This window comes from Tursiops truncatus, chromosome 3 (genome assembly GCF_011762595.2).
Source record: "Tursiops truncatus isolate mTurTru1 chromosome 3, mTurTru1.mat.Y, whole genome shotgun sequence".
In the NCBI taxonomy this organism is placed as follows: Eukaryota; Metazoa; Chordata; class Mammalia; order Artiodactyla; family Delphinidae; genus Tursiops; species Tursiops truncatus.
In genome coordinates, this window is record NC_047036.1 from 4,276,529 (window position 1) to 4,303,827 (window position 27,299).

The 27,299-nt window shown below is 44.1% G+C and overlaps 1 protein-coding gene across 11 annotated transcripts in view; it reads left to right on the plus strand.

Moving 5' to 3' along the window:
- Positions 1-26,951, plus strand: part of ICE1 (interactor of little elongation complex ELL subunit 1) — a 58,802-nt gene extending 31,851 nt beyond the window's left edge. Inside the window, exons 13-21 of one of the 11 annotated variants that reach the window (XR_004525737.2) lie at positions 1,622-6,337; positions 7,004-7,036; positions 7,566-7,734; positions 10,324-10,484; positions 13,308-13,498; positions 15,366-15,472; positions 19,669-20,673; positions 21,576-21,821; positions 25,919-26,000. Coding sequence is in view for 3 of the 11 variants with exons in the window: in XM_019951085.3 (XP_019806644.2) it covers positions 1,622-6,337; positions 7,004-7,036; positions 7,566-7,734; positions 10,324-10,484; positions 13,308-13,498; positions 15,366-15,472; positions 21,723-21,821; positions 25,919-26,100 (5,658 nt within the window). In the remaining 8 variants the exon portion in view is untranslated. Of the gene's footprint in view, positions 1-1,621; positions 6,338-7,003; positions 7,037-7,565; positions 7,735-10,323; positions 10,485-13,307; positions 13,499-15,365; positions 15,473-19,668; positions 21,822-25,918 lie in introns of all 11 variants that reach the window. The other 10 variants (XR_002179616.3, XR_002179614.3, XR_002179615.3 and 7 more) reach the window with 10 other exon arrangements.
- The last annotated feature ends 348 nt before the right edge of the window (positions 26,952-27,299 follow it).

Consider the following 27,299-nt stretch of genomic DNA (forward strand, 5'->3'; position numbering starts at 1 on the left):
GGAGTCCGCGCTGCTGGGAAGCATGCTGCTGGAGGGAGCTGGACACGGAGCTCATGTTGGAAGGAGGCCGGGCGGAGGCCGGGCGGAGGCCGGGCGGGAGCGTCTCCAGCGAGCAGGTGTCCCGGCCGAGCGCGTGGAGGGGTGCGTTGTGTCAGCTGGAGGAACTGTTTACACAGAGGTGTTGGACTCAGGGCGAACCTGACGCTGGGGGCATTCACCCAGACCGGGTCTCCAGGTCCATGTGTGCCCTAAGGACTTTCCATTGTATCCTGAAGGCAAAGGGAAATCCTCGATGGATCCAAAGAAGTGGAGCTAATGGTTGAGTTCCACTTGAAGGTTTTCGTTTAGTCACAGTATGAATGAGGAGGGAGAGGGGAGAGTCGGGAAGGAGGCAGGACTGTAGTCGGGAAGTCATTCAATCAGCAGTTTCCTCAGTTCTTGACACCTGAACAGTAGTAGCATTTGAGTCAACTGGTTTGGAAAAGGTCTCGAGGTTGAGCGAGCAGCACGTCTCGTGAGATCTGCGGTATGGTTGTTAGGTGAGTGGGGGGTTGAGGATGTTGGAAACAACAGAGAAGAAGAACCTCTTTGGGCGGGGAGGTAACGTAGGAATGTTAGGTGCTAGGTGTGCGCGGGATTTCCAGGTGCGGCGTGTGCGAGTTGTACCCCCTTCCGTGGGCTTGGTGCTCAGAGCCAGGCTGGGTGGACGCAGGTGCCGGGGTGCCTCAGCCTGGGGGCCAGCAGAGGCCCGGGGCTGCGTGCTGTCATCCCCCCGGAATGCACGCGTAGGAGAGGGTCGGGTCCCGACAGTCCTGGAGAGCTGTCAGTGCCGACGCGGCCAAACAGAAGAGGAGAAGAGGTCAGGACAGCAGAGGAAGACCAGGGGGTGATGGTGCCCTAGCATCCATCCAAGGGAGGAAAGGGTTTCTCCAGTGGGAGCAAGTTCATGTCCGCGGTGGTGACTCTGCGTCAGTCCCTGGGCCTCGCAGACCAGGGGGCACGGGTGGCTGAACCGGCTCTCCTGGGGGCCGTGTGGTCTCTACCACTCAAGACGGGGAGGGAGACTTCCAGAGCAGACCGGGAGTCAGGGGCTGTGGAGGAGGCAGAGGTGTCGGGGTGCAGCACAGGCATGAGGTGTGGCAAGAGGGGTCTGCAGGGTGACACCCAGAGCGATGGCCGGGCTGGCGCTGGGGCGAGCTGCCCTGGGCCAGAGCCTGTGGCTCGCCGGGGAAGGCAGGCGGGGCTGGGCAGCTAGAGGCGGAAGCCTTTCGGGCCAGAAAATGGGGACGTCAGAGTTGAGAGGAGGCCTGCTTCGAAGTTAGGAGAACAGACCTAACCCTAGGCTGCATGTGGATTAGAACTGGGAAGCTTCTCCGTTTGGGGAGAAGCAGTGTGAGTGCAGGAAACGCTGGGGAGAGGCGGCTTCTTTAAGGAAAGAAGAAGCAGTGCTGTGCTCATTGAGACCTACCCATCCGTTGATAGAGTCCAGAGAGTGGACTACCCTTTCCTCAGATTCTTCAGGAAGCACACACTTTTTTTTAATGCATTTAGTTGGTAGTTGCGTTTAGTTGACTGAAGTAGTGTTTTACTAACTAATTAATGTAATTCATTTATATTTAAGGAAATCTACTTTGGAGAGTGTACAGATTCCAGTGATCATGATTCAGCCCAACATAGGAATTCTGAGCCTGTTTCAGAAGATGATACACCAGAATTGCTGGATTGTTTTAGCTCATCTGGAAAAAGTAAAGGAACTGGAACATGGGAGGAAAAGCTCCAGCCACACGAAGCCACCCAAGCTCTAAATACATTGGAAGTCAGTGAGGTGACAGCGGTTGGGTTTGGGACATTTACAGCAAACCTGAGAGAACCTGCAGCCACGTTCCCCTCCGCTCATGAGAAACACTGGACGGTGTCATCTGAGTTCGTGAGCAAGGGAGAAAGAGGCATTTTGGATGAGGCAGGAAGACAGAGAGAGGCTTGGGAGATGGATGGGTCAGTGCAGACAGAGAAGACACGTCCTGAACCCACGGGCAGCGGGCGTGTTGAGCAGCTCTCGAGCGGCCTGGCTGTAGAGGAGGGCACGGCTCTTGGGACGTCAGACTCATGTCATCCTACCCTGGGCCCGTGGCCATCGAATGAGCCCAGCGCACCTGAAGGAAAAACCCTAGTGTCCAGAGTGATAGGATCACCTAAAGTAGAGGTGACCAAGTGGATACTGACTGATGGAGTCACTTCAGCATCAGGTCGTCTGTCCACTTCTGGTCATTTTCAGGGACTGTCTGGAGAATTGGAGAAGGAAAGAGAAGCAATGCGAGGGTTCATTTCGGGAGACCCTTCTGCCCCAGGAGCAGCAGGGGCCGCGCTGGTTGCCGCGGTGCTCGGTCTGGGAGAGGAGTTGTCTTCCCCCGTGGCCTCATCTCTCTGTGGTCACCCCCGGACTCCCTCTGGGTTGGAGGATGACGCTGAAACATCTGTTCCTACTGAAGTAGGCCCTCCCGAACTGCATCGTTTGGAGCAGAAATCACAAGCTGCCATGTTCGCCATGCTAGATGTACATTCTGAGCCCCCGGAGTGTCCCATAGGAGAAGGCCATCTGGAGAACAGCTTACATGCTCTGAGCCCAGTGTCGGGGGCATCTGATTCTAATGGTCAGAGGGGCAGCGAGGTGGGGTGTACGACCCTTGTGAAGGGCATGAACGATATCTGCTCACTCCTGCAGTCAGGATTCTCGGGAGCCGCCAGAGGCGGGCCAGGTGAAAGGCAAGGTCCGAGGGTCGAGCTCACGCCGAGTCGGTCAGGTTTCACATCGTCGGCAGGGCCTCAGTCTGGCTTGATCAGGAGTGGCTTTGGCTTTGGTGAAAGCACTTTGTGGCACCACAGTGATCTGTTACAGCGAAGTGGTGAAGAAAGGCTGGGACCTCAACCTGAACGTGAACAAGAGGCGGCGGCGTCCTCAGAAAGCAGAGGATCAGCACCCAAGCCTGAACGTGCTGGAGAGGATAACAGTTCTGCAGGATTCAGGGCGCCTGCATCCTTGTTGCCTAACCAGGTGTCAGTTATCACCAAGCAGGCACGGCCTGAAACCATGCAGGGCGCACGATGGGAACCCTCGAGACTGTCTAGGAGGGAGCCCCCCTTAGTGACAGACGTTGATAATGGGGCTGGTCGGACACCATCTGGAGCAAGATGTGGGGAGAGAGCGCCCACAGCACCGAGAAGCAGGGAGGCGGCTGCTATAGAGAACGCTGCCCTGGGAGTTTCCTCCTCCTGGAGAAAATCAGACTTTGATTCTCCAGGGGGTTCTTTACCAGTAGAAAGTTCCCATTATCCCACAGATAGTACATTATCTTTCTCTTCTGACAACATCCTGGTCCCAAACCAAGACGACGTGACGGAAGCCACAGTGCAGGAAGAGGTGCAGAAGCAGAGCCCGTGTCTTCCTGCCACAAATGTGGACACGTCCAGGCTGGATGTGGATAAACTTCCAGCCACGGAGGTGACGCTGTCAAGAGGTTTTCCTGTTGGAGACACAGTCAGAGCCTCTGGGGAGGCTCTGGCCGTTACAATGGACCCATCTGTTGTACAGCACGGCCCAAAGGAGCATCCGCAGCTGCCGTCTCACATTCCCGGGGGTGCTTCTCCTGAAGCTCTAGACACCACAGAGACTGCTTTTTCACCAGCGTTTGGCAGCAAAGATGAGGAGAAACGTGTTGTCCCGCAGAGCAGCCTCACTGGTGCCCTGTACTGTTACACGGGCATCCGCGAGGCAGGCGGAGGTGACACTGAGGTAGAAGAGGGTGACGCGCCAAGCTGCAGTGAGGGAGAGAATGATCCCGAAGCCGGGCTGGAGGGCGGCCAGCAGAGTGCTGGTGGGGCCTCCGGACGAGGCGTGGGGGCTGCCAGCGCCGGTGCGGCCGAGACCAGACCTTCCGTCGAGGTGGGGTGCCTGACCTCGGCTCTGCGGGACTGTAGCCTCAGTGCGCTCTCCGAGACAGACGGACTTTCCACGTCCGAGGTCGTGATGTTTCTTGAAAGTTGTCAGTTAAGAGATTATAGTTCAGGGGACTCTGTTTCAGAATGTTCTAACAAGGGAGCCCTAAATAAAGGGATGAACAAGGAATTAAAGCAAAGTGAACCGTCAGGAGAAAAGTACAGAAAGCAACTGTGTGAAGAGGAAACACTAGAAACCTCTGAGGAGTGCGTCGGCTCCTCGGAGGAAGACGACTGTCTTTTAAGGGACATGAGGCGGCGGCTTGCTCAGCACTCCCTGGAGACGCTGCCTGAGGTGCTCACCAGGATCCACCAGGAGCTGCAGCCCGACCGGGAGGACGCTGGTGGGAAGGATGCTGGTGAGTTACAGCTCTTAAATGCACCTGACAGCGTCACAGCGGAGCATGAGAAAGAGCAAGTTCTGCCTCTGGAAACAGCCGGCTCCTCTTCACCCCTGCCGACGGCCGGCTCGGACACTCAGGGCAGTTCTCCCACTAGTGGTGGACCTGGACATGAAAACACGCAGAGCAGACCTGCGGGTAACTTGGATGCGATCAGGCCAGTGGATGGTAAGGAAGAGGCCTCGTCAGAACCCCCGGAGCCCTTGCCCCTGTGCGCTGCCCCGGGAGTGGGGCCGGGGGAAGTGGCGTTTCAGTGTCAGATCTCTACAGTGACTTCCGAGGTTATAAACGTGCTGATAAATAAGGATCAGAATCTAGTCATTGAGAAAGGGGACAACTGGACCATCATCAATGGGGTAGCTCTCATGCCAGAAGTGGACCAGGTTATCCTGTGTGACGCCCCTGAAGATGCCCCTGTTTCCCCGGATCCAGAAGGGCTGGCGGCTGGTTTCATTCCACTTCCTTCCGTGGAGAAGTCCCCAGAGGCCGGTCGCCCCGGCCCTCCTTCTCAGGAGCCCCAGTGTGGCAGTAGTGTGGCCGGAACCCAGGGCGATATTTCAAGCAGCGGTCAGAGTACTAACTTTGATAAAAGTCGTTTACGGAATAGACCCGTTAAGCCCAGCGTGAGGATTAGCTCTGAGATTTATGATCAGAACTTTGAGACTCAGACGGTTCCTTCTGATCACACGTACTATAATTCGAAACTAGAGCCGCTGAGCAAAAATAAGAATCGATCAAAGATTTCAAACAGAGATCAGACAAACAAACCAGTGAAGATGTTAGCGTCGAGCAGAATGGAGACTACTCAGAATGAAGTTTCTCCGTCATTTTCTGGAGAAAGAGGGAACGGAAAAACTCAGAGAAGTCAGACGCAGACCATCCTAGCCAGCGCCGACACGTCCACTCCTGCGGACTGCTGTGCGGACACGCTAAGTAAGATCCGGCAGGAGGTGGGCCCCCCCCTGCCCCCGTTGCTGGCTCCTCTGATAGCCACGCCTCCGAGGACTTCACAGCCAGCCTCTCCACTGACATCAAGTTCCAGCCCCTGCTCACCCGTCTCTCCCCACGGCCCGATCTCTCCGCCGTGTGAGATCCCGGTGTCGCCTATGGTGTCCCCCTTGCTGGAGGAGCCGGGGCACTCCTCTCCTCCACATGCATCCCCGTCCACCGCCCCGGCCAATGACAGGGTCTTGTCATCTCCTTTGCAGTTTTGTGCTGCGACCCCAAAGCACGCCGTCCCCGTGCCCGGCCGCCTGCCCCCGTTCGCCTCTGCCCATCCGGCAGTGGCAGCGCCCCAGGAGAATTCCGTGAAGATCCTGGACACCATGTACCCAGAGCTGTCTGCCAGGGCCCGCACCCTCAGCATCCTCAAAGGGAACATTCAGCTTACGCGAGGCCCGCCGGCCGACTCCAAGAACCTACCGGGGCCCGCCAGCGCCATCAGGGGCTTCAAAGCCATCACTTCAAGCTCAACCGCCTTTGTGAAAGCAGGGGGCAGCTCTGGTGGTGACTGTACGCAGGATAAGTCGAGAGATCCAGAGCCTCCGCAGTGTTCAGGTGGGAAAAGGGCACTGTCAGCGGGCACACCGAGGAGTGCTAAGAGGTTGCGCCTGGACAGCGGGTCCCCGGAGCCAGAGCCCCCCTCAGAGGGTGTCAGCAGGAGCCCCCAAAGGAACCCCTCCCAGGCTGCAGCTGTGAGGACAGAGGAGGAGGGGCGTCGTCTTCTGGCCGTCAGTACAGTCTCACAGTCACCCCTGAGCCCCAAGGAAGCCGTGGAGTCCTATGACAGAGCTGTAGCAGAGGCTCTGAAGAAGATCGCAGAGTCGTCCTTCGACCTGTTACCTGTCATTCGCAGTCATGTGTATGTGGGAAACATCTCCAAAAAGCCTGTGATGAGAGATCAAGAGAAAGAAGTTGTTTATGAATTTAGCACAACAAAAAAGGTATGTGGCTCCTTTGCTCTGGGAGCGTTAGGAATCGCATGTCCTCAGACAGAGGCCATCTCCTGTCAGCGAAAGGGGAGGTGGCCCTGAACAGAAGTTTATTCTCAGAGATGGGCAATCACCTGTGTAAACATTAGGACCTGTACTTTATTTCTAGCCAGCATTTTATACATTTGAGAAGTGATAAGATGTCGGAGATTTGATAATTTGTATTCACCAAATACTTTAAAATTTTAAAGGGAAAAAAAAAAAAGCCTGTCAGGACTTAAATTGCATATTTCCTATTGATTCTGGCATGCTTAAAAGCTCAGAATGATTTGCTTCAAAGCATCAAATTGCTATGTAATAGAGACTTTCTTTTCTGTGAATGATATTATATACACACTTGAGGATTTTGAGAGTCAGAAAGGTAGTGTGTGGGTTCCTCCCACTTCCCTTGGTGTAGGTCAGAAATCAAACAGGAACAGATGCTTAGTTTCAGGAAGGGGGCTGGGGGAGGATTATGCAGATTTACCTACATGGTTTATTAGGACTTTCCTTGGTTTTTTTTTTCTACATATTTATGTTGATACTGGGTGGATGATTTCCAGTGTCCCATGGGTTATGCTTTATCGGTTATCTGTACATCCTTGGAGTCACAATGGTATAAATATTTATTTTTCTTAGGTTGCATTTCAGAAAGCACAAAGAGCAGTACAGGTAACTTTGGAAAGATGTTTATTTTCAAATGACTGAATGTATCAAATTATTTAATGCTCCTTTTCCTGGGTGAGGAAAACATTACCCAGTATTTTAAGATCTAAACAGGATAAATGTGTCGAGTACATTGGAGTTCAGAAGACAAGAATGGGAGTAGAGTATGAGTGGACTTAATACATACACACAGATCATTTCAGTAAAAAACAAAAAGTGGTCATTTGTAGGAGTGGTGGTAGTGACAGTAGGCATCCAGGTGTCCTGGGACTCACCCCGTGGCCCCTGCAGCCCCGCTGACCCCCGGACACCGACAGGCATGGGCTCTCTCCTCCCCGAGCCTCACGGCTTTCCCTGCTAAAGCAAGTTACCACGGTGGGTGTTGTCCTCTACTTTCTGAGACAGGGCACGTTTTATCTTTCCAACTTTCCAAAAGGTACTTAATTTTGTAACTTGTAGCTGGTCTTTAGTAGGCTGAAGATAAGTATCAGTGTACATTGCCTTTTCGTTTTTTTTTTTTTTTTTCCCAATTCAGCCTTTAGCAGAGTGCTTGCTTCACTCTATTCTCTCAGAACTGAAAATTCAGAAGATGTCTGTGGAGCACAATTACATCCACGCCCTCTGCAGAGTGTATGTGGGTATTTGTCGGCAACTGGGAGACTTGGAAAGAGCTCGCTTGTTTTGCTACAGTCTGCTTAAGGAAGGTATGTTTAGATGGCAACATTCTTGTATTGAAAACGGGTTGTTGCTTTTTTATCTGCTTATATATGCATCTGTATTTTCAGCTAAGGTATTGCTGTGTATCTTTTAAAATCATGTTATCTTGTGCATTTACCAGAAGGCATGAAGAGCCTTAGCTATAGACCCAGCCATACCTGGTTTTCAGTGGGAGAATTTGTGTGACTTAAGCTTACTTAGGTCAGCATATACATTTCCACTTGTGTAGAAAAGTGTATCTCTCATTAGTGCGTGTCGGTTTTATTCCTTGTGCATCTACTTTAGAGTCAGATATAGTTGACACAAGATAATGGAATCATTTTAGAGTGACAAACCGCTCTGCTCTGTTACTAGCTGGAAAGGGCAGAAACGCTAAGATGGATGGATTCATAAGCCCATGGAAAGAAGAGTTTCAGGGAGAAATGGAAAGGAGGGCTGTCCTTTGATTCTCTTTTCCTTTTACTACTATTTCTTAAGTCTATTAATGGAGCAAATAGGACTCCATATCAGATCATCAGTGGAAACATTTTAATATAGCAAAGTGACACACAAATGGAATTTAATGCTACATCAGAGAGTCTTATCTAGATTGCAAAGATTGATAATCTTTTATTACCATAATGTTTATGGGGCTTATAAATCAGGATAATTGAATCTGTCACTTGTAGAGTTGTGAGTGAGGCTGCTGTGTTTGTTGCCCACTTCATTTATTTTTTCAGTCACTGACTTACGTAACAAATAGTTACGGGGCGCACATAAGTGTTAGGGCTTTGACGGTGACCAAACCCAGGTATAGATGCAGCCTTCCAGTGGGGTGCACGCGCCAGGTTTTGTCAGTGAAGGGCAGCAGGAAGCAGGGCAACAGGGACTCTGCAGAGCCCACGTGGGATTTCTGGTTCTTCCTCAAACACACCCAGCCCGCTCTCACCTCTGGGTCTTTGTAACAGGTTCTCTGCGGGGAAGCTTTTCCCTCTGTTTTGCTATGGTTACACTGTTACCTTTTTGTTTGCTGTCTCTTTCCTCTGCTAGGTCGTGTACTCTAAGGACAGGGATTTTGTTTGTCTTGTTCCTACTACATCCTCACCCCAGGAGAATGTCTTGTATGCTCTCGTTAAGTATCTGTTGATTGAATGACTTGTGCTGTGGAAGGTGGGTTTGAGAGAGTCTCAGGGGTCGAGGAAGCTTTCCTCATCGGAGTGCCTTTTGAACTTAGATGTGAAGATAAAAGTGAGGGAGAGAATTCCAGGCAGAGGGAACAGCATGTGGAGTCCTGGGACAGGAGGAAGTATAATCAGATAAGCACAAGGTTTCCAAAGTAACAGATCAAAATAGCGCAGTGAGTTTATGCTTTGAGTTACCCTCTCTCTATACACCCTGCAGTGCAGTGTTAGATAAAATAGAACAGAGACAATGAAAAAGATGTGGCGTCATGCCAAACAAGATCCGAATCTTCGTGTTGACTGATAAAACCAGTTGCGGAACACTTCGACAGTTTCTTATAAAATTAAACAGTTTGTCATATGACACAGATATGTCACTCTCGGGTACTTACTCAACAGAAATAGAGACATATCCACATATCCATATACACTTCACAGGTATTCAGAGCATCTTAATTCATAATAGCCCATGGTTGGAAACAGAGGTCCATCAGGAGTTGAATGAAAAACCAGTGTGGTATATCAAGCAATTGGAATACTACTCAGACAAACGAGGAAAGGGCTAGTGATGCGTGCAGCAACGTGGATTTTGCTGAGAGGGGGATGCCAGACAGAAAAGGGTGCATGCTTTACAAATCTCTTCATAAATATTTGAGAAAAGGCACATGTGCAAAGTGACAGTAAGCAGATCACGCTTGTCTGTATTTGGGACAAAGTGATTCACTGAAAGGGTCAGACCATGGGAATTTGGGATGATGGAAATGTTCTATCTGTGGGTTGTAGTGGGGGTTACATGGGTGTGTTCATTTGTCAAAATCCTTCAAACTGTCTGCTTACAGAGTGTATTTTATTGTATGTAAGCTGTGCCTCGATTAACTTGATTAGACAAACAGAAAAGACAAGCCATGGCATTGGAGAAGGTATTCATAAGAAAAGGATTATCAGTCATAATTTATAAAAAAACTATCCCTTCATATCAAAAGCCTTAGGTGTTCTTCAAGTGAATTCTGTCTTGTAAATGCATAAAACATGGCCTGAAAGGACACGCACCAGATGGGAGGGTTCTGGGCGCAGGGTCTGGAACCTGCGAGAGGAGGTTTGCCTTCTCTTCTTGTTTTGGAGTTTATTGCTCTTTTCTACAGTGGTGTATACTCATGCACTGCGTTTCAAATTCGATTAAAGAAAGTTTGCCAAAGAGAAAGAAAGGTTGGCTGGGGGGGGGAAGGGGAGGGATGGGCGGGAGAGATGGAGAAGCAGAGTTGAAATAACTGAGGCTGGGGCCTCGTCAGGCTTCCTCCCTTTAGCTTTAGGTGGCCCTGCTGTGCACAAGGGGAAATTATTCAGATATCTTCTTAGTTTGTCATTTATTCACTTAATCAGACGTAAAGGTTTATTATCTTGTTTCCTTTCTCATAGATTTTCCAGAGTCTGAAAAATTGACTTTGTTCATTGCAAACATGTGGCATGATATATTTATCTCTCAATCGGTGATTAATAAGGCAATGCAGTTGGTAGCCAGGCAACGCGCTAAAGGAGAAGTTTTGAACTGTTTGCGAGCTTTCCTCAATTGGGAGAAGGTGAGGTTTCTTTTTATGTAATACTGTACTTGTAGGTCTTATATAAATGTTATTATTTGGTTTTGTATTAGTTCGTGAGCATTTCAGAGATATTCTTCATATTAGATCCTTTAAAATACCATTTTAGTCTAAGCTTATGCATTTTGTTCATTAAGTATGCATGAGACACTTTGGGAGAAGTTGTAGACCTGTGTGCTGTGTTAATTGAACAAAGTTTCTTTTGTGTACTAATTTATGGCGATGAAATCTGTACATGCACATATATATGTGAGGGCTCAGAAGAGTTGCACATCATTTGCTTCTACAGTAGGTACTTAAGTGAAAAAATTGGTATCTCAATTCCTTCCTGTTACGATTTTTTCTGAATCTAATATTCTGTTTTTCTTTCCAGTTGATGGAATTTGTGTTTGTTCTAAGTATTGTGTTCCATGTTTTCTTTCATTATCTTATTTCCCTTCGTGACTGATATGTTAATATAGTATCTAGATTGGTGTTCTTTTTCTTCATAGATTTTCTCTGATGAGAATCGCTGGATGCTGAATTGATAGTGGTAATCTTTAAGAAGAGGTATTGAAGTCAGTGAGGGGTTAACATTCACTTTGTTCTGCCCTTTTTAATGACAGTATTACTGTCCTCTTTTAAAAAAATTCTGGCTTACGCATGTAGTCGACTTTTATATGTCATTTTGCTTTCCTTTTTAGTACTTTTTGATGTGACTCTTCATTAGACTTTTATTTTCTTATAAAAAGAAAAGGAAAGGGCTATTGGTAGATAAAAAGTTAGGGAATTTAAAAAATCAAGTCTCTAATCATCTCTTCATCAATCCACCTAGACAAACCAGAGTGTATTGGTGTGAGGTACCATCAGATTCCAGTCCCTTAGCAGTGAGAAGAGCATCCATACACGCATTTCCACCCTCCGCGGTTACCTGCAGGTCCACTTCTGTCCCTGCTTGATCCTCCTGCTTGTGCACTGGAGCCTTCTCCTTTGGCCTGTTCAGGATGAAGCCAGATATGTTTGGATGATAAAACATGATTAATGAAGAAGGTAGAATTTTAATAAGTGTGTTTAGCCTGTATCATATCAAATAAAAATATAAAGTCAAAGCTATTAAAAAAAAAGAAGAGGAACACTTGGGGGGGATACCATTATAGTCCAAGACTTCCAAATTCTGTCCTACAGAATTCAATAGATGTGAAGCACAAAAATAAGTAAAGAGTTAGTAGAATTCAACAATATAAAAAGTAAACTTGAATGAAGACTGTAGTTTTTCATATGTCTGTGATTTGCAAAAAACAGTCATGCATTTGACCTTAATTTTTAAAAAGTAAAGAGTCTACACTCAATTCTCTGTCAATGACTCAGTAAAATTAGACAAAGAATTAAAAGATTCTATAAAAGTTCCCTGGAGATTGAGATACACAGTCCTGGGCAATCTGTGAACAAATAGAAACTCAGAAGTAAAATCAAAGTATTTGGTGTGAAAGGAAAACCCTTCATACCGAAGACGTCTCATTTTTGGAAAACTTACACTCATTGAAATAGTTTAAATGTCTTCATTATTAAACAAGTAATAAGTAAAGTTCCCTGATAATCATCTTAAAAATTAAAAATTTGAGAAGGAATCCAGAAGAAAAATATAGTTTAAGAGGTGTAATAGTAATGAAGTAGAGAAAAAAAAATGCCTTTAAAAAATACTAATAAAACAGGTAACTCAGTTCAGATTAATGTAAAAAGAGAAAAGCAAAAATGTTCAAGATTTCAGAATGAGAGAGGCAGTGTGAGTGGAGATGGAGGATGAAGAATGAGAAGACTGCTGCCTACAGCTTCATAACAGGTTCAGAAACCGAGACTGGTTCCTTAGCAACATAAAAATGGTCAGAATTGGCTTTAGGGGTAAAACACTGGAATAAACCAGTTGTTTTCCATTTTAAAAGGTTGAAAAGGTGATTAAAAATTTCGTATACAAGAAGCGTGGATAGATTTCATCTGAATTTTATCTAATCTTTAAAGAACCAACTAATTCCAGTCTTTTTCAGGTGTAAGTGAAGATTGAAAGCCCCTTGTTCATTTTTAATAACAAAACCCAATAAAAAAAGAAAAAAATGATAAATCCACTGCTGGGTATGTACCCAAGGAAAGTCAAATTTATGTCCACAAAAAGGCTTGTACATGAATGTCCAAAGCAGCATTATTAATTACAGCCTAAAGGTGGAAGTAACCCAGATTTCTGTCAATAGGTGAATGGGCAAACTGTGGTATATCCATACAATGGATTCCTACTCGGCAGTAAAAAGGGGTGTTCAAGCTACGTATACGTGCAAGAACGTGGAAAAAAATATCAAAAAAAGCATGTATAGGTGTAAAAGAAGCCAGACAGAAGAGTCTAGTACAATCTGATTCAATTTTATGAATCTCTGGAAAAAGCAAACTGATATCTAGGGTCAGAAAGATGACAGAATGAATTTATTGAAGAATTTTTTAAAGATTAAAAATTGTTTTGTAATAAAATTTTAATTCTCTGATTTCAGTTAATGAAAATTTGCATTCCTATCTGGATTGCAGTGTCTTTCCTACCTGACTGGATTCTGCATTCTGCCTGGAGCTTTTTTATCTGGCCTGTTGACCACCATTGTATAATCATTTTAGGACCGTTGTTATGACAAGATAAACATAGTTCTTTATTCAAAATAACTTTCAAAAGGTGTCCTTTAAAATTAAATGATTATTCAACTGATGCTTGTTAGTACTCTTTGAGATCACCCACATGAGATATGTTATATTTGAAACTCTGAATTTTCTTTTTTTTACCTTATTTGCTAGAATGCTCCTGCAGATGTTGGCTTCATGGTTTCTAAGCTGCTTTTGACCATACAGTTATGTCCAAAAACAGAATTTCAGTCCAGTGAAAGATTTGGCGAAGACCTAAGTGATAACACCTGGGAGTACATATGTGCCATTGATCTGCTCTGCTGCCATCAGAAGTGGGTTTGGACACATGACAACATTATAAGGTACAGGGCTATTCTGCTAACTTAAGTTGGGTTATTTGAATTGTCAGGTAGTCTGTTCAGTGATTGCTGAATTGTGGTTTGAATCATTTTTGCTGTTTAAGGCAGCTGAAACATTTACAAAGCACATTTTGATTTGGGTAAGAGTTAATAAAACTACTCTTAAATGTCAGTGTCACTGCCACATCCCCTCGCTTTATTTTTTTATGGTACCTTTCACTACTTTTCACTGTGTCCTCTTATTACTAAAGGAAAATGAATCTCATGCAGGGGGGACTTTGGTTTCCCTGGCCTCCCCCGGTATGTATGTAGAGAGAGCCGTGCCCACACAAGAGAGGTACTCAGCGAATATGTGTAGATTGAAATGTAATGGCCATTATCTTAATGTACAGATACTATGGAAAAACCCACAGGAACAGAAATATTCAAAATTCTGGGTCAGCAGCTCTTCTCACTGGGATTTCAGGAGAGAACTGAGCCTGTTAATGCTCATGCGTCCATTTTATGTAATGAATTAACTTTTCTCTGTTCATCTATCTATGCAGCATGTTTGGAGAATGGAGAAAGTAGTCAAATAACTGCTCTGCAGTTAATTACAACCCTTAATTTTCTTACAACCCTGACTGAGAAAGGCTGGTTTAAAGGGGTTTATCACATTGAAAAGGATTCACCAAAGGATTAATAGTCTGTATCTTTGAGACATTTGAGGAATATATTCTGTGGAAATCTGTTCTCTTGTTTTTCCTTCTTAACACTCGGGAAAGATTATACATCTGAATGTCAAATAATAGGTAATAGAATTATGGAATGTCTATATAATGAGATACAGCCATGTTAGAATAAATAGCTGTACATGGATTTTTATATACTGACATGAAAGTGTTTTTCAGTCTGTTACTAAGAAAGTGCCAGGACAGTCTGTTCAGTGCTGTCTGGGTAATGATGTGTGAGTGGCTACCCTGGGCCTCATCTTCCTGGAAGCCCAGAGGGCAGGGGCCCTTCTATCCCTAGTGACAGATGAAACAACCAGGGATGGTGCCAGTCACAGGTGCTTTGTCCACGGTCCCCCGCTGGCGGTATGGACAGTGTTGGATATCAGGATCTCTGCCTGGCCGATTCCAGACCCTGATTCCTAAGCACTGCAGTCACTTTGACTGTGTTTGTCACATACATGCAAGCATAGAGGTCTGTGGGAGGAAAAGCCCCAAATTAAAAGAGTGATAGTTATCTGAGAATGTGTTTTTTAACGTACATTTTCCTTTCATTTGTCTGTATTTAACTTTGCTGATATTATAAATACTATGTAAGAAGTTAATACATTTTTGAAAAGAGAGAGCAAAGAGGAATTGCCACTGTTTTCAGTCAGTAGATCTAGTTTCTTTAATCCATGTAAAGTGTGGTTCATTTCCTCTGGTTTAGTTCTTTTTACAAAATATAGGCTGTTTGTCCTTGCTCCACCCCGGGAAACTAGGCTTCTAGAACGCAGGTGCCACCTTCCATCTGGATGGTCCACGTGAGAATCCAGACTCTGCTGCTTCCAGTTCTGTGACTTGGGGACATTGTTCAGCATCTCTACGCTAAAGCCTTGTGAAAAGGGTTAAATAGAATAAAGATGCAAGCATGGGTGTTTGCAGCCTTTTTAAAGCCACTGTAAGCACAGAGATCCTGAATAGTTGGAAAGTATGTGAGCTTTCAGTGTCTGTTCTCATGTTAGCCAAAAATGCTACATCTTTTCAAGTTCCTCCTCTTCACTAACTGTCTCCTATGGACCATTTTTAAGATAATTTCTTCTTAATATTTGAACAATGGTGGGTGAGCATACTTTCATATGCATACATACATGTATATATTTGTTGTTGTTATTTTGTAGTAAGGAGCTGTGGCCTGTAATGGATAAGTGGATAAAATACAGAAAAGGACATGCAAACATTGCATACACTCCTGATATTATCATAGCATCAATACTGAGGCTCATTGGTGAGTTGTCTGTTGTATTAAATTTGTTCTTGTTATTGATGGTATCTTGGTGAGAGAATAAGTGTGTAATAATATATTTTGACTGAAACTTCGCTATAATAACTGACTTTACGGCCACGAGAGTAGGTACTTTTGCACTAAATTAATTTTCATTACTCATACTCTTCCTTTATAAATTAACATTTTATTCACCTTTTTCAGATTTAAGATTTTTCATGTTAGTACATTTTATTTATAATTGAACTCTTGATTCTCAGATATTAATTTTAATATACACACATGCACACACTTGCATATACACACTCCAGGATACATTGCTGGATACATTGCTATAAATTACAGTTAATTTGATTTATAAAATAAGTAGATACCTAATCCCTGCTTGCACCCCAGTTTTTTTTTTTTTCATACTCACTCAATAAGGATAACTATGTACTTCTATAATTGGAAACTAGTTTTATTTTGTTTCTGTAAATTGTAAGATGAATAAACAGAAATTAAAATCATTGTTTAAAAATCTTTTAAGTGAAATATAGATTCTTTTTAATCTCACATCTAAAGAGGACCTCAGTGGCCATTTAGTTCTGTCCCTCCCTCCCTTTCACCCATAAATCTTTATTTTTTATTTTTACTTATTTTTTCTTCTTTTGCCCCATCTCTGACAAACTGCTCTCTAGTCCAGGCATCATTATCAGTGATGAGGTCTGTTCATTATCAGAAGGCTCTCTTTACTTTAAAGTGACTCCTCTATCTGCCATGTATTGATTGCTTGGGGGCTGACAAAACAAGGTTCAGCCTATTTCTGTGTCAGGGCCCTTTAGATCCTTGGAGATAGTTATCATGACTTTTAAGTATCTTTGGTGTTTAATTAATTAAAACTCCAAGATAAAACCATTTGAAATAGGTTTGAGAATTTTTAAATCACGTAAGTCAGTCTTATAAATAGACCACAGTAAGAAATATAATATCCCTGACTAATTTTGTTAGCTGTATCTGCATTCCTGCACTGTGCACATTTTACATGCAAACATAGGAACATTGTAGTAAATAAATATATAAACTGGGTCTTGACAAAAACCTGGTTTCAAGGTGGACATCTAACAGTTTTCACTGGAAATAACCTAACATACACTTGGAGTTAAGATACAGAACATGAAAGCATGAAAATGTGGAAGTGGAGATGACTAAACTGCTCAGTGGGGGACTTCCCTGAATGCCTCAGGTCCAGTGCTCTGAGGACCATTGTCTGTCCCAAGTGGGAGCAGCAAGGACACAGAAGGGCCAGTGACCTCATTTTCAGCCGTCAGCTGGTGGCATGTGTGTGTCTGGAAATTCTGGTTTGGGTAGCAGCTTCTCTTATGAATTCAAGAAAGAATGTGTTCATACTTTGAACTAATTCATTCCAAATTGAGAATGCTTTTTGAGAATTTAAGAAATTAGGAAAGGTGTTAGGTTTGTAAATGCTTACATGTTGACCTAGATGAAGAATCTGTGAAATTTGCTGAAGAATATACTTTTGAAGTCACACTTATAAAATATGGTGTGATTTTTGCTGTTATCATTGCAGTGGTTGTTTCTTTGTGTATTTATTGATTGTAACAGGATGGAAAGTGAGAGTGGGAGGATGTGTTTCTGGTGGTTGACCCCATCCTGCTCTGAGAAGCATCTGTGATGGAGGGTCGGCCTCACATGTCATTCTCCTCCTCAGTTAGCTCTTATCAGCTTTGGTTGATTGTCCAGACTGCCTGAAAAGCTTTTTTAAAATTACAAATGCTCAGGCTCCAGACAAACCCGTACAAGTTTATAGAAATACTTTTGAATATGTACCTTAAAAAGTAACTGACTTGTGAATTAAGAAGAATATGGTCATAGTTTGTCTAAAAACAGGGATGTATAATTGTAGGGAGAAAACCTGACTGGTAGTTTTAGTCAAACTCAGACTAATTTATTCTTTAAGTCTTTAAAATATAGCTTTTGGGAAAATAATTTATAACATTTGATAATATATATTATTTAGAGTAATATATGTATATTTACATAATTAGGAGTGGTATAATACAATGATGTGTGTCATAGGAATAATGTATAATTAACATATAGTTAACAATACTGCATAATAAAATTATAATATATAAGTAAATAAATTTAGTTGAGAGGATGGCTAATTAGAAAGGAAGTGTAATGTCAAAAATGAGAGCAGACTCAGGACTGGCAAACCCTGCTGAGGTCCGCGGGTGGACCAGGGCAGGACGAGCTCGTGTGAGTGAAAAGCCTGGTGTGGGGAGGGCGAGAGGGGCCACTGGGCTGTTCCCGGAGAACCGGGGCTGAGCTTTGCTGGGAGTCTGTTGGTGCTGAAGGCTCCCCCCCACCACCACCCCCCCCGAGCAAAGCAGGGGCTGGGGTCCCGGCGAGCAGGGGTGGGCCGAGGGGGAGGGTGGAAGCAGGGCGGAATCCTGAGAGGCAGCTTTAGGGGTGGGTGTGTGCTTTCCTTCCCGCACACCCATCTGAGTTGGAGTTTGAACCGTTTCTAAGAAGAAACTGCTGGAGAAGCTTCTTGCAGTTTCTGAAGCTGACATTTGCTAAAGATTTTAGCAAATAATTAACTTGGTTGACTGATTTCTTAATAATAAATGAAGTCACACAGTAGGCATTCATAAAATAAAGGAATTGTCTGTATTCTTAACTCCAGATTTGTAAATCCTAATTGGATTTTTACCCCATGGGAAATAAAAACAGGCTGTCTGGCGAAATGGTTCAGTGTTATCTAATGTTGGATTGGGGTATGAACACCGCCGTTAGCAAATGAAATGGTTACATGTGATTATTAAATGGGGTTTCTCTAACCTACCTTAACAATAATGGATTAAAGAGCGTTTTGTGGAACATTTGGATCGCTCTGGACCCCTGGGGACGTGGAGGACGGGGAGAGCCTACTCCAGGCGGCTCGTGTCCTGGCGGGGTCGGGTTCTCTTCGGGGGGGCAGGAGGTAGGGGGCCGGTGAGCCCCTGTCTGAGGTCCCTGGGTGGGAAGGGAGCAGAGTGGGGACGGAAGTCTGCATGCCACTAGACGCAGCGGAGTATAAAGGTATAGAATACCCCATTTTGCCCCCCAAAGAGCTTTAAATTCTGAAGTGGCCCATCTGGTGTTAGGAGAGCCTAGAAGCTAGGATGACACTGTTTCTCATGTCAGGTTTTTGCACATCAGGCTGCAATAGCCAGTACTTGGTTGATTTCTGTCCAGTGTCTCACCTTGTCTTTCAGGTTTTCTTTGCAATTGTCTTAACTCATCCTTTCCTTAATATACCTGCATCTGAAATCTTGACTGAAAACACTGGGTAACTATCTTTCTCTGATCCCTGCCCTGTAGACTGGGTCTCACCTACCCTAAGGCCGGCAAGCTCTCCTCTTCAGGCTTCCGTGAGTGGGGAGTGTGTTGTCTTTGACACTGAGATTGACTCCACATTTCTTACTTGAATTTTAATATGTTGGCTGAACTGCCCTGGACTCGCTCACCTTCCTTCTGTAGAGGGACTTTTCTTCCCGTCTATTTAGCAAATTTGTCCATCATCTTTGTCAAGTCATCATATATGTAAACCTTTTCCCCCAAACCATATACCTCAGACTCATGATTTCCTCTTACTTTATCTCTGATTTGCTCCATTAACTTAAATAAAGCTTTATAAAACACACTTCATTAAGCATTTTTAATTAAAAGAAAGGGAGTCATTATAATGCAGTCGTGTATTATCTGGAAACACATGCATATCCCATGGCCAAATGATCCCATAGCTGTGCTAGGCACGCACACTGTCCCTTTCTCTGCTAATAGTCATGCATTGAATGCTCTCGATAGCTTGTCTCAGAGGACAGGTCTGGTGACATGCAGTTATTAGAACTTTGATCTAATTGCAAGGAGATATCTAAGAGTGCTCAGTACCTTGAAATTTCTGATCTCTGAAGTACATTACTTTTCAACCTGTGAAAGACTTCCTAAGGGATTATCCATATGTTTACAGTTTCCTCCTGGATTAGGAATTAACCGGGGAGTCATTGATCAGTAGGAATTTACTGAATGTCTGCTGTCTATCACAGCATTTAGGGTGCGTGTAACTAGCGCTAAGCTAGTTCCTATAGGGGATACAAAGTAATAAAGTCCCTTTAGTGTCCCGTGCCTCAGTTTCTCCATATTCAACACAGAGATGAGGCTGATGGACTGGGTCACATCTAAGCCTGTGGGCTGTTTGTACTATTGAGAGAACATGGACACAGAACAGTGAGCATGCAGGATAATGTTGTCATAAGAGCACAGGAAGAGGACTTGGGTAAGACGGCATCCAAGGTATGTCTCAGAATCCTCCTCCTCTGTAACAGCCGGGGCAAAAGGACATGAGGCCTGGCCATGAGGGAGGTGCAGAGGCTTCCGCTTTGAAGCAAGCTGGTTTCCACAGGACCATTGGAATAAAGGAGGGTCCAGATGGGTGGGGACTAGGCGAGAAGTGTTGTCCTGTTTAGTCCCCTAGTGAGACCCCCAAAGAGGTTTTGTCACTCCAGGTTTTATGTGTCAATTATTGTACTAGAAATTAAAACTAGGAGTTTAAAAAAATGTTACTATTCATTTAAGATTAATAGTAATAAACTAATGTTAATATAAGTGATATTTTTAATGAAAAATAACTATTTCCAAAACAAACAAAAATAAGAGTGAGCAGAATGGAACATTATCTTACTGCAAACCTCTTGACTATCTAGATTCATAGAAGGGCTGGTTTCCCATAGCTGCTCTGCATTCAGTCTCTGGCTGTATGTTGTTTTGGTTGAAGTATTTGGAGAAAGTCCAGTCTCATACAGATGTGTAGTTGATTAAAGGAGTGTTTTAATAGCCCGTTCAAGTAATTGTGGATATTCTTCTTTGACACTGCAGTGCAACTCAACAAGTGATGATTTCTTAAAGGTTAGTTGCAGTGTGACATCTGAAACCTCATCAGTGAACTTCGCTTCTCTATTGCACCAGAGTCCCTTGGTCCACCTGACTTGTTGAAGGGATCTTTTGCCCATTCATGATTTTGTAACATGTACTGCTCACTTGGAAAATACTGATCTGTACAGATCTTCCAAATGTCAACAATATCAAGAAAACAGACATTAATATCATCACTGATCTCATCAGAGAAATCTGAAGTATTTGAAGCTGTCAAGCTTAGGGTAGGTGATGGAAGTTTTTCCAAAATTCTAATTTTGCTTAAGAGCTCAAATTTTATCATTGACAACAATGATTTCCTTGCAGTGACAGGTTCACTTTTCTCATTTTTGAGAAAATGTCTGTCTCGGTCTAAATAGCCATAGTTTGTCAGTGGTTCTTTGAGTGAAAAGTGGGTGGAGAAAGCACCCAGTTCCCCTCCCAGCTGAAGCAGCTGCACAGGTGCTTTTCCTGGAGAGAGTCGGGGTGCCGAGGTGCCAGGGGTGTGCTTCACGTGCCCTTCCTGTCCCATCCGTGGAAGGTCGCAGAGCCGTGTGCTTAGGGGTCTGGATTTCATAAGAATCATTGTTACCGTTTCATGAAGGACATTCTGAATGAGTTAGCTTTTCCGACTGTGAGCTCCTGGCCATGGAGAGTGACCCCCATGTCACTGCCCTGACTGGTGCTGAGGGTCCACTAGTTTGATCGCCACTGCCTTTGCACTGTCAGGCCACATCTCAGCACTGGAAGGAAAGCACATCACTTCTTAGTGTCGTTGGGAAAGCAAAGTTTTGACCTTGAGGACCCCGGGGGTTTAGTAGAGCACACTTGGGAGCGGCTGCTCTACGTGAGGACGGAGGTTGTGTTAGCCAACTACATTGTAACAGCAAACTGTGTCTTATATTTAGTCCGTTAACCCACAGAAGTTAGTCATTTCACACTGAGCCTGCTAAAACCATTCATTCTGCTAAATTCCATTTATTATATGATAACTGGGGAAGCAACACATTGTGTATCTGTGTATCACCTGTATGTGTGAGTAACAGAAGAGGTGACGAATCATTCAGTCAGAACAGCCCCCCACCCCGGGACGGATGGTGCTGTATTGAGTCCTGATGCTTTACTGTTTAATTTGTTTTCATTTAAGAATAGGTACCCATCTAACTTCAGCTCAGGATCCTGAAGCTTAATGTACATGCTAAACGAAAGAAAACGTAAGTTTTAAATTCTTACGAAAAGTTAACATTTAACCACAGATTGTTTACATTTTGTTTTGGTTTTTTTTCCCCCTTAGGTCGTTTAGGCCAGTTGGGTTTGAAGGAAGGGTTTCCATCAGCTGTGAAAAACATTAGTGCAGTTATTGGTATGTTTATACAGCATGCCCAGGATGAAGGTAAAACTTTTGTTTATTATCATTATTTTTAAATCATTTGCATTCCTCATATTAAATCTGTTTTGAGTTCTTACTACGTGCCATGCTCTGTGCATCTCTCAGTGCTTGGGGGTGAGGAGTTTGATCACGAAGCCACACTCTGCCTGCGTTCTCAGCACTGGCATTTGAATGTGTGTGGGTTTCCTGTTGTTTCAGTGGTAGCGGCTCGCCCTGTTGGGCAGCGCATCCCTAAGGAAGAGGAAACTCTCTTATTGTCCTGGTGCTGACGTTCTGTCTCAGAAACTGTCGGTACTATCTTCATGCTGTCCTGTGACCTCCGACCAGTGACTCAGCCTCAGCTGCCTGCAGAGGCTTGGCTGGAGTTGTGTCGTGAAGACCAAGTGTGGTCACACGTGTGAAGCAGCGACCCCAGTGTGGCCTGGGTATCACTGAGTACTTAGCATCCCCAGAGAACTTGGAAACTGGAGGCTTTTTGTGAGCCAGTCTTCATAGCAGTGGTTTCCTTTTCATTTGTATACCTCAGAGCATGTAATTTTATATTCTTATTCCTTTGTGGGAAGAGATTAAAACTCAAAAGTAACCCTTTGAAGTGATGAGTCTCATTTTTATTTGTATGTTACGCAATCAAGGAGTAATGCATCCTTTTTCAGAAATTAGGTGACCATATGTGCGTGGGTTTATCTCTGGGCTTTCTGTCCTGTTCCATTGATCTGTATTTCTGTTTTTGTGCCAGTACCATATTGTCTTGATTACTGTAGCTTTGGTTGCAGAGTCTGAAGTCGGGGAGCCTGATTCCTCCAGCTCCATTTTTTTCTCAAGATTGCTTTAGCTTTCACGGTCTTCTGTGTTCCCATGCAAATTGTAAATTTTTTTGTTCTAAATGTAAGACCAGACACTATAAAACTGTTAGAGGAAAATATAGGAAAAACACTCTTTGACATAAACATAAACCACAGCAAGATCTTTTTTGACCCACCTCCTGGAGTAATGAAAATAAAAACAAAACCAAATAAATGGGACCTAATGAAACTTAAAAACTTTTTCACAGCAAAGGAAACCATAAACAAGACAAAAAGACAGCCCTCAGAATGGGAGAAAATATTTGCAAATGAAGCAACAGACAAAAGATTAATCTCCAAAATATACGAACAGCTCATGCAGCTCAATATCAAAAACACAAACAACCCAATCAAAAAATGGGCAGAAGACCTAAATAGACATCTCTCCAAGGAGGACATACAGATGACCAAGGGGCACATGAAAGGATGCTCAACATCACTAACTATTTGAGAAATGCAAATCAAAACTACAATGAGGTTATCACCTCACACTGATCAGAGTGGCCATCATCAAAAAATCTACAAACAGTAAATGCTGGAGAGGGTGTGGAGAAAAGGGAGCCCTTTTGCACTCTTTGGTGGGAATGTAAATTGATACAGCCACTATGGAGAACAGTATGGAGGTTCCTTAAAAAACTCAAAATAGAACTACCATACAACCCAGCAATCCCACTATTGGGCATATACCCTGAGAAAACCATAATTCAAAAAGACGCAAAAAAAAAAAAAAAAAAAAAGACACATGCACTCCAGTGTTCACTGCAGCACTATTTACAATAGCCAGGACATGGAACATCGTAAATGTCCAACGACAGACGAATGGATAAAGAAGATGTGGTACATGTATATGTATACAATGGAATATTAGCCATAAAAACGAATGAAAATGGGTCATTTGTAGAGATGTAGATGGACCTAGAGTCTGCCATACAGAGTGAAGTAAGTCAGAAGGAGAAAAACAAATGTCATATATTAATGCATATATGCGGAATCCAGAAGAATGGTACAGATGAACCTATTTGCAGGGCAGGAATAGAGACGCAGACGTAGAGAACAGACATGTGGACATGGGGGGAAGGAGAGGGTGGGACAAATTGGGAGATTAGGGAAGACATATATACACTACCATGTATAAAATAGCTAGTGGGAACATGCTGTAAAGCATAGGAAGCTCAGCTTGGTGCTCTGTGATGACCTAGATGGGTGTAATGAGGGGGTGGGAGGGAGGTCCAGGAGGGAGGGGATACATGTATACATATAGCTGACTCACTTCATTGTACAGCAGAAACTAACACAACATTGTAAAGCGATTTTACTCCAATTAAAAAAAAATTAAAACAAAAAAAAGGAGTAATGCAGTTACACAATTTCCATCGGAAACACACGGTGACATCTGAAATTTACATCCGAGAGGATCTTAACGTGTAGGTTGTCTTCTGCTTTCAGGGTGAGGCATGGCAGGTTGAGCTAATGAGAACTTTTGTCTTCTTTGATTTTAGAATAGCTGCTGAGGTAACGGCCCTGAAAATGTACTCTTACCGTCTAGACTGTGTGTTGTCATCAGGGAGTAGCCAGGGAGTGGCTGACGGGTTGTCTCGCCACAGATGCCGGGTGGACATTTCCTGGCAACAGTGCGGCCTTCCTGCTGGGAGGAACGAGAGGGCCTTGCACTGGGCTTGCTCTGGGTTAGGCCCTGTCCCACAGAGCAGCACGGGGTCCCCAAGGTGACCTTCTGGGGCTGGCCCTCCAGGGCTTGAACGTTGACTTTGTTCTATGCACAGGAAGTTAACGCCCTGCAAGAAGCATACTTTGCTGGAGGCCTGGCACTGGTTAGCTCCACCAGGTCACAGCCAGGCTGCCCGAGTCCAGAGCCTACACAGTGCACATGGTCTTATAATTATTTTTAAATCCCTGTGTAAAACTCTAACTGTTTGACTTTAAGTCTTTACTATGTGCCCTTGTCTATGCTTCTCTAATTACCATGTAGATAAGGGGAACATATTTTTTAAATTTAAAATTTTTTTTTTTTTTTTTTTGGCTGCGTTGGGGCTTCATTGCTGTGCGCGGGCTTTCTCTAGTTGTGGCGAGCGGGGGCTACTCTTCCTTGTGGTGCGTGGGCTACTCTTCTTTGTGGTGCGTGGGCTACTCTTCTTTGTGGTGCGTGGGCTTCTCATTGTGGTGGCTTCTCTTGTTGCGGCGCACGGGCTCTAGGTGCGCGGGCTTCAGTAGCTGTGTCTCGGGGGCTCAGTAGTTGTGACTCGCGAGCTCTAGAGCACAGGCTCAGTAGTTGTGGCTCACGGGCTTAGTAGCTCTGCAGCATGTGGGATCTTCCCAGACCAGGGATCGAACCCTTGTCCCCTGCATCAGCAGGTGTATTGTTAACCACTGCACCACCGGGGAAGCCCAGGGAATGTAATTTTAAAGCTGCTGTAGTACTATCTACATCTACAGCATTAACATTTGAATGTGTGGGTTTTGTGATATTTATTTTTAAATAGTAGTAGTTTTCCCTATTGGGCATTGCATCACTAACAGTGTATAGTTAATAATAAGCTTTAATGAAATAACTCCTAAATTTTTTAACTAAATGATTGAAGTGAATTTAACTAAAATTGAACTAAATTAAATTTGAATTAAATAACTCCTAAATAAACTTATACTGAATGAGAACTCTAATACACCATAATCTCTAACCTAGCTGTAGTCTACAATTAAATGCCATGATCAATAGTCATATACTATAATCTAGTGTGTAAGAGTATTGTATATGCTATACTACATACTAAAAATTAGTTTTTCACTTGCTCTCATTTCATCATGTTTTTCATTTCCAAAGTCCACTTATAAACACTTCCGGGGGTATAATGGAGTCATTTATTTGACAAATGCTTTGGGGTCCACATTTTACTAAAACTTAAACATGAGGGTGTGATCCTTCCAGGACCACTTTGGAAAGCTTAGCACTGATCATGAGAGGGCAGGCGCCTCAGGTCCTGTGCCCCTACTCCGGCTCGTTGTCCTCTGGGTACAGGCAGCGCCAGGAACCTGTAGAGAGCTGTGCAGTGTTTTGCTTTGTTTTTGTTTTCCATTTGCAGAAGGGATTTAAATGAATTTTTTCATTGTGTTTTTTTTTTTTTTTTAATATTTACTTTTCATTGCTGGAAGAAAGTATTTGTTGAATAGTATTTTATTAGATCATTAACATTTTGCATAACGAAGATTTTCTTGTGTGATGACTGATGTGGAAATTCTTTTCAGACATACCATGGGGTATCCAGCTGGCAGCCGTGTACGCTCTGTGTGACTTAAGTCCCAGCAACCCAGCGGAGATCTCCAAGATCCTGGAAGCCTGGCGCACAGAGACCTCTCACCGCGTCCCCTCCGCAGTGCTTAGCTCCCTAGAGGAGGTCAGCGCTCTGTGTACGGAGGATTGTGGCTGACTGCCCCGTGCTGTGCCCGGAGAAGTGCCTTCCCGTTGCTCGAGTGGAGATAGATCAGTCAGCTTCCAGGGTGCAAACCGAGGTTCCAGAGAGAGACGTCAGGGAGATACAAGTGCTGGGGGCGGAGAAGGAAGCAGTGGCTGCTTTCCCTAAACCGCACGCATTTCACTTATGGCTGCTGTGATCACATGACATGGATTGTAATTTGTTGTGTCTTGGTCAAACAACAAAAACTTGAACTTAGCCCTTTTTTGCTGCAGAAAGTGTCCTTTTAGTCGCTTTTAAAAATTGAGTGGCATTTTGTAATGAATTTAATGTAAAAACATTGATTTGGTTCCTGAGCCAATTTTGGACTTTGCGCCCAAATGACTGACTAGGAAAAGATGAGGAGGCTAAAACAGTGCTCCTCGAAGACTCTTCCACTGTCTTAGCTGGAGTTGGGCTACAGAGCTCCTCTCAAGGTATAGAGTGTAGCTGACCAGAGTAAATAAACAGGGAGAGCCTTTAGAACTTCCTTTAATGCATTTCTTCAGATCTCTAAAGTTCCTTGCAAATATTTAACTATGTATCAGGAAAAGGAGAGCTGAGGATAGAGGTCACCGCGGGTGTTTGTACCTCGCTGTGTACATACAGACGCAGCCAAGTGCGGGCAGGTCTCTGCATGTGCCGTGTATATATGGACAGCCTATAATGTGTCTCACATTTGATGATATTCCACTTTCGGAATTTTAGTATTTGTACATAGAAAATGGGTTTAATAACTCACCGTGGTCCTGATTTGTCTTATATTCATCATTTCTTAAAACTCTTGTATGTGTTTTTTATAATAAAAAATAAAAGTAAGCGATGCACACGATTGTCCTGATCAGTAAAAAGTGACACTTGGCCTTACTTCTGCTCCAACCAACGATGAACCAAATAGTCAGTGCCAACCAAAGACAGAGGAGAGTGGCCTGCCAGAGGGACCTCCCTCCTGGACGGAGGCGTGGTGGATTGCCCGGATGTAATCGGGTTTGGGTGCTCTCCCAGGTGCTCTTAGTGAGAGCAGATACCAGATAAGTGCTGGTTGGATGTCTTTGTTTAGCTACAGTTGCTACCCTTTAAAAATCACATTTGACAAGTATTTTGTTACTTCTTCCTCCTGTTTTTTAAGTAATTATAACAAACTGAGATTTGTAAACAACTCTGCCTTGCCCTTT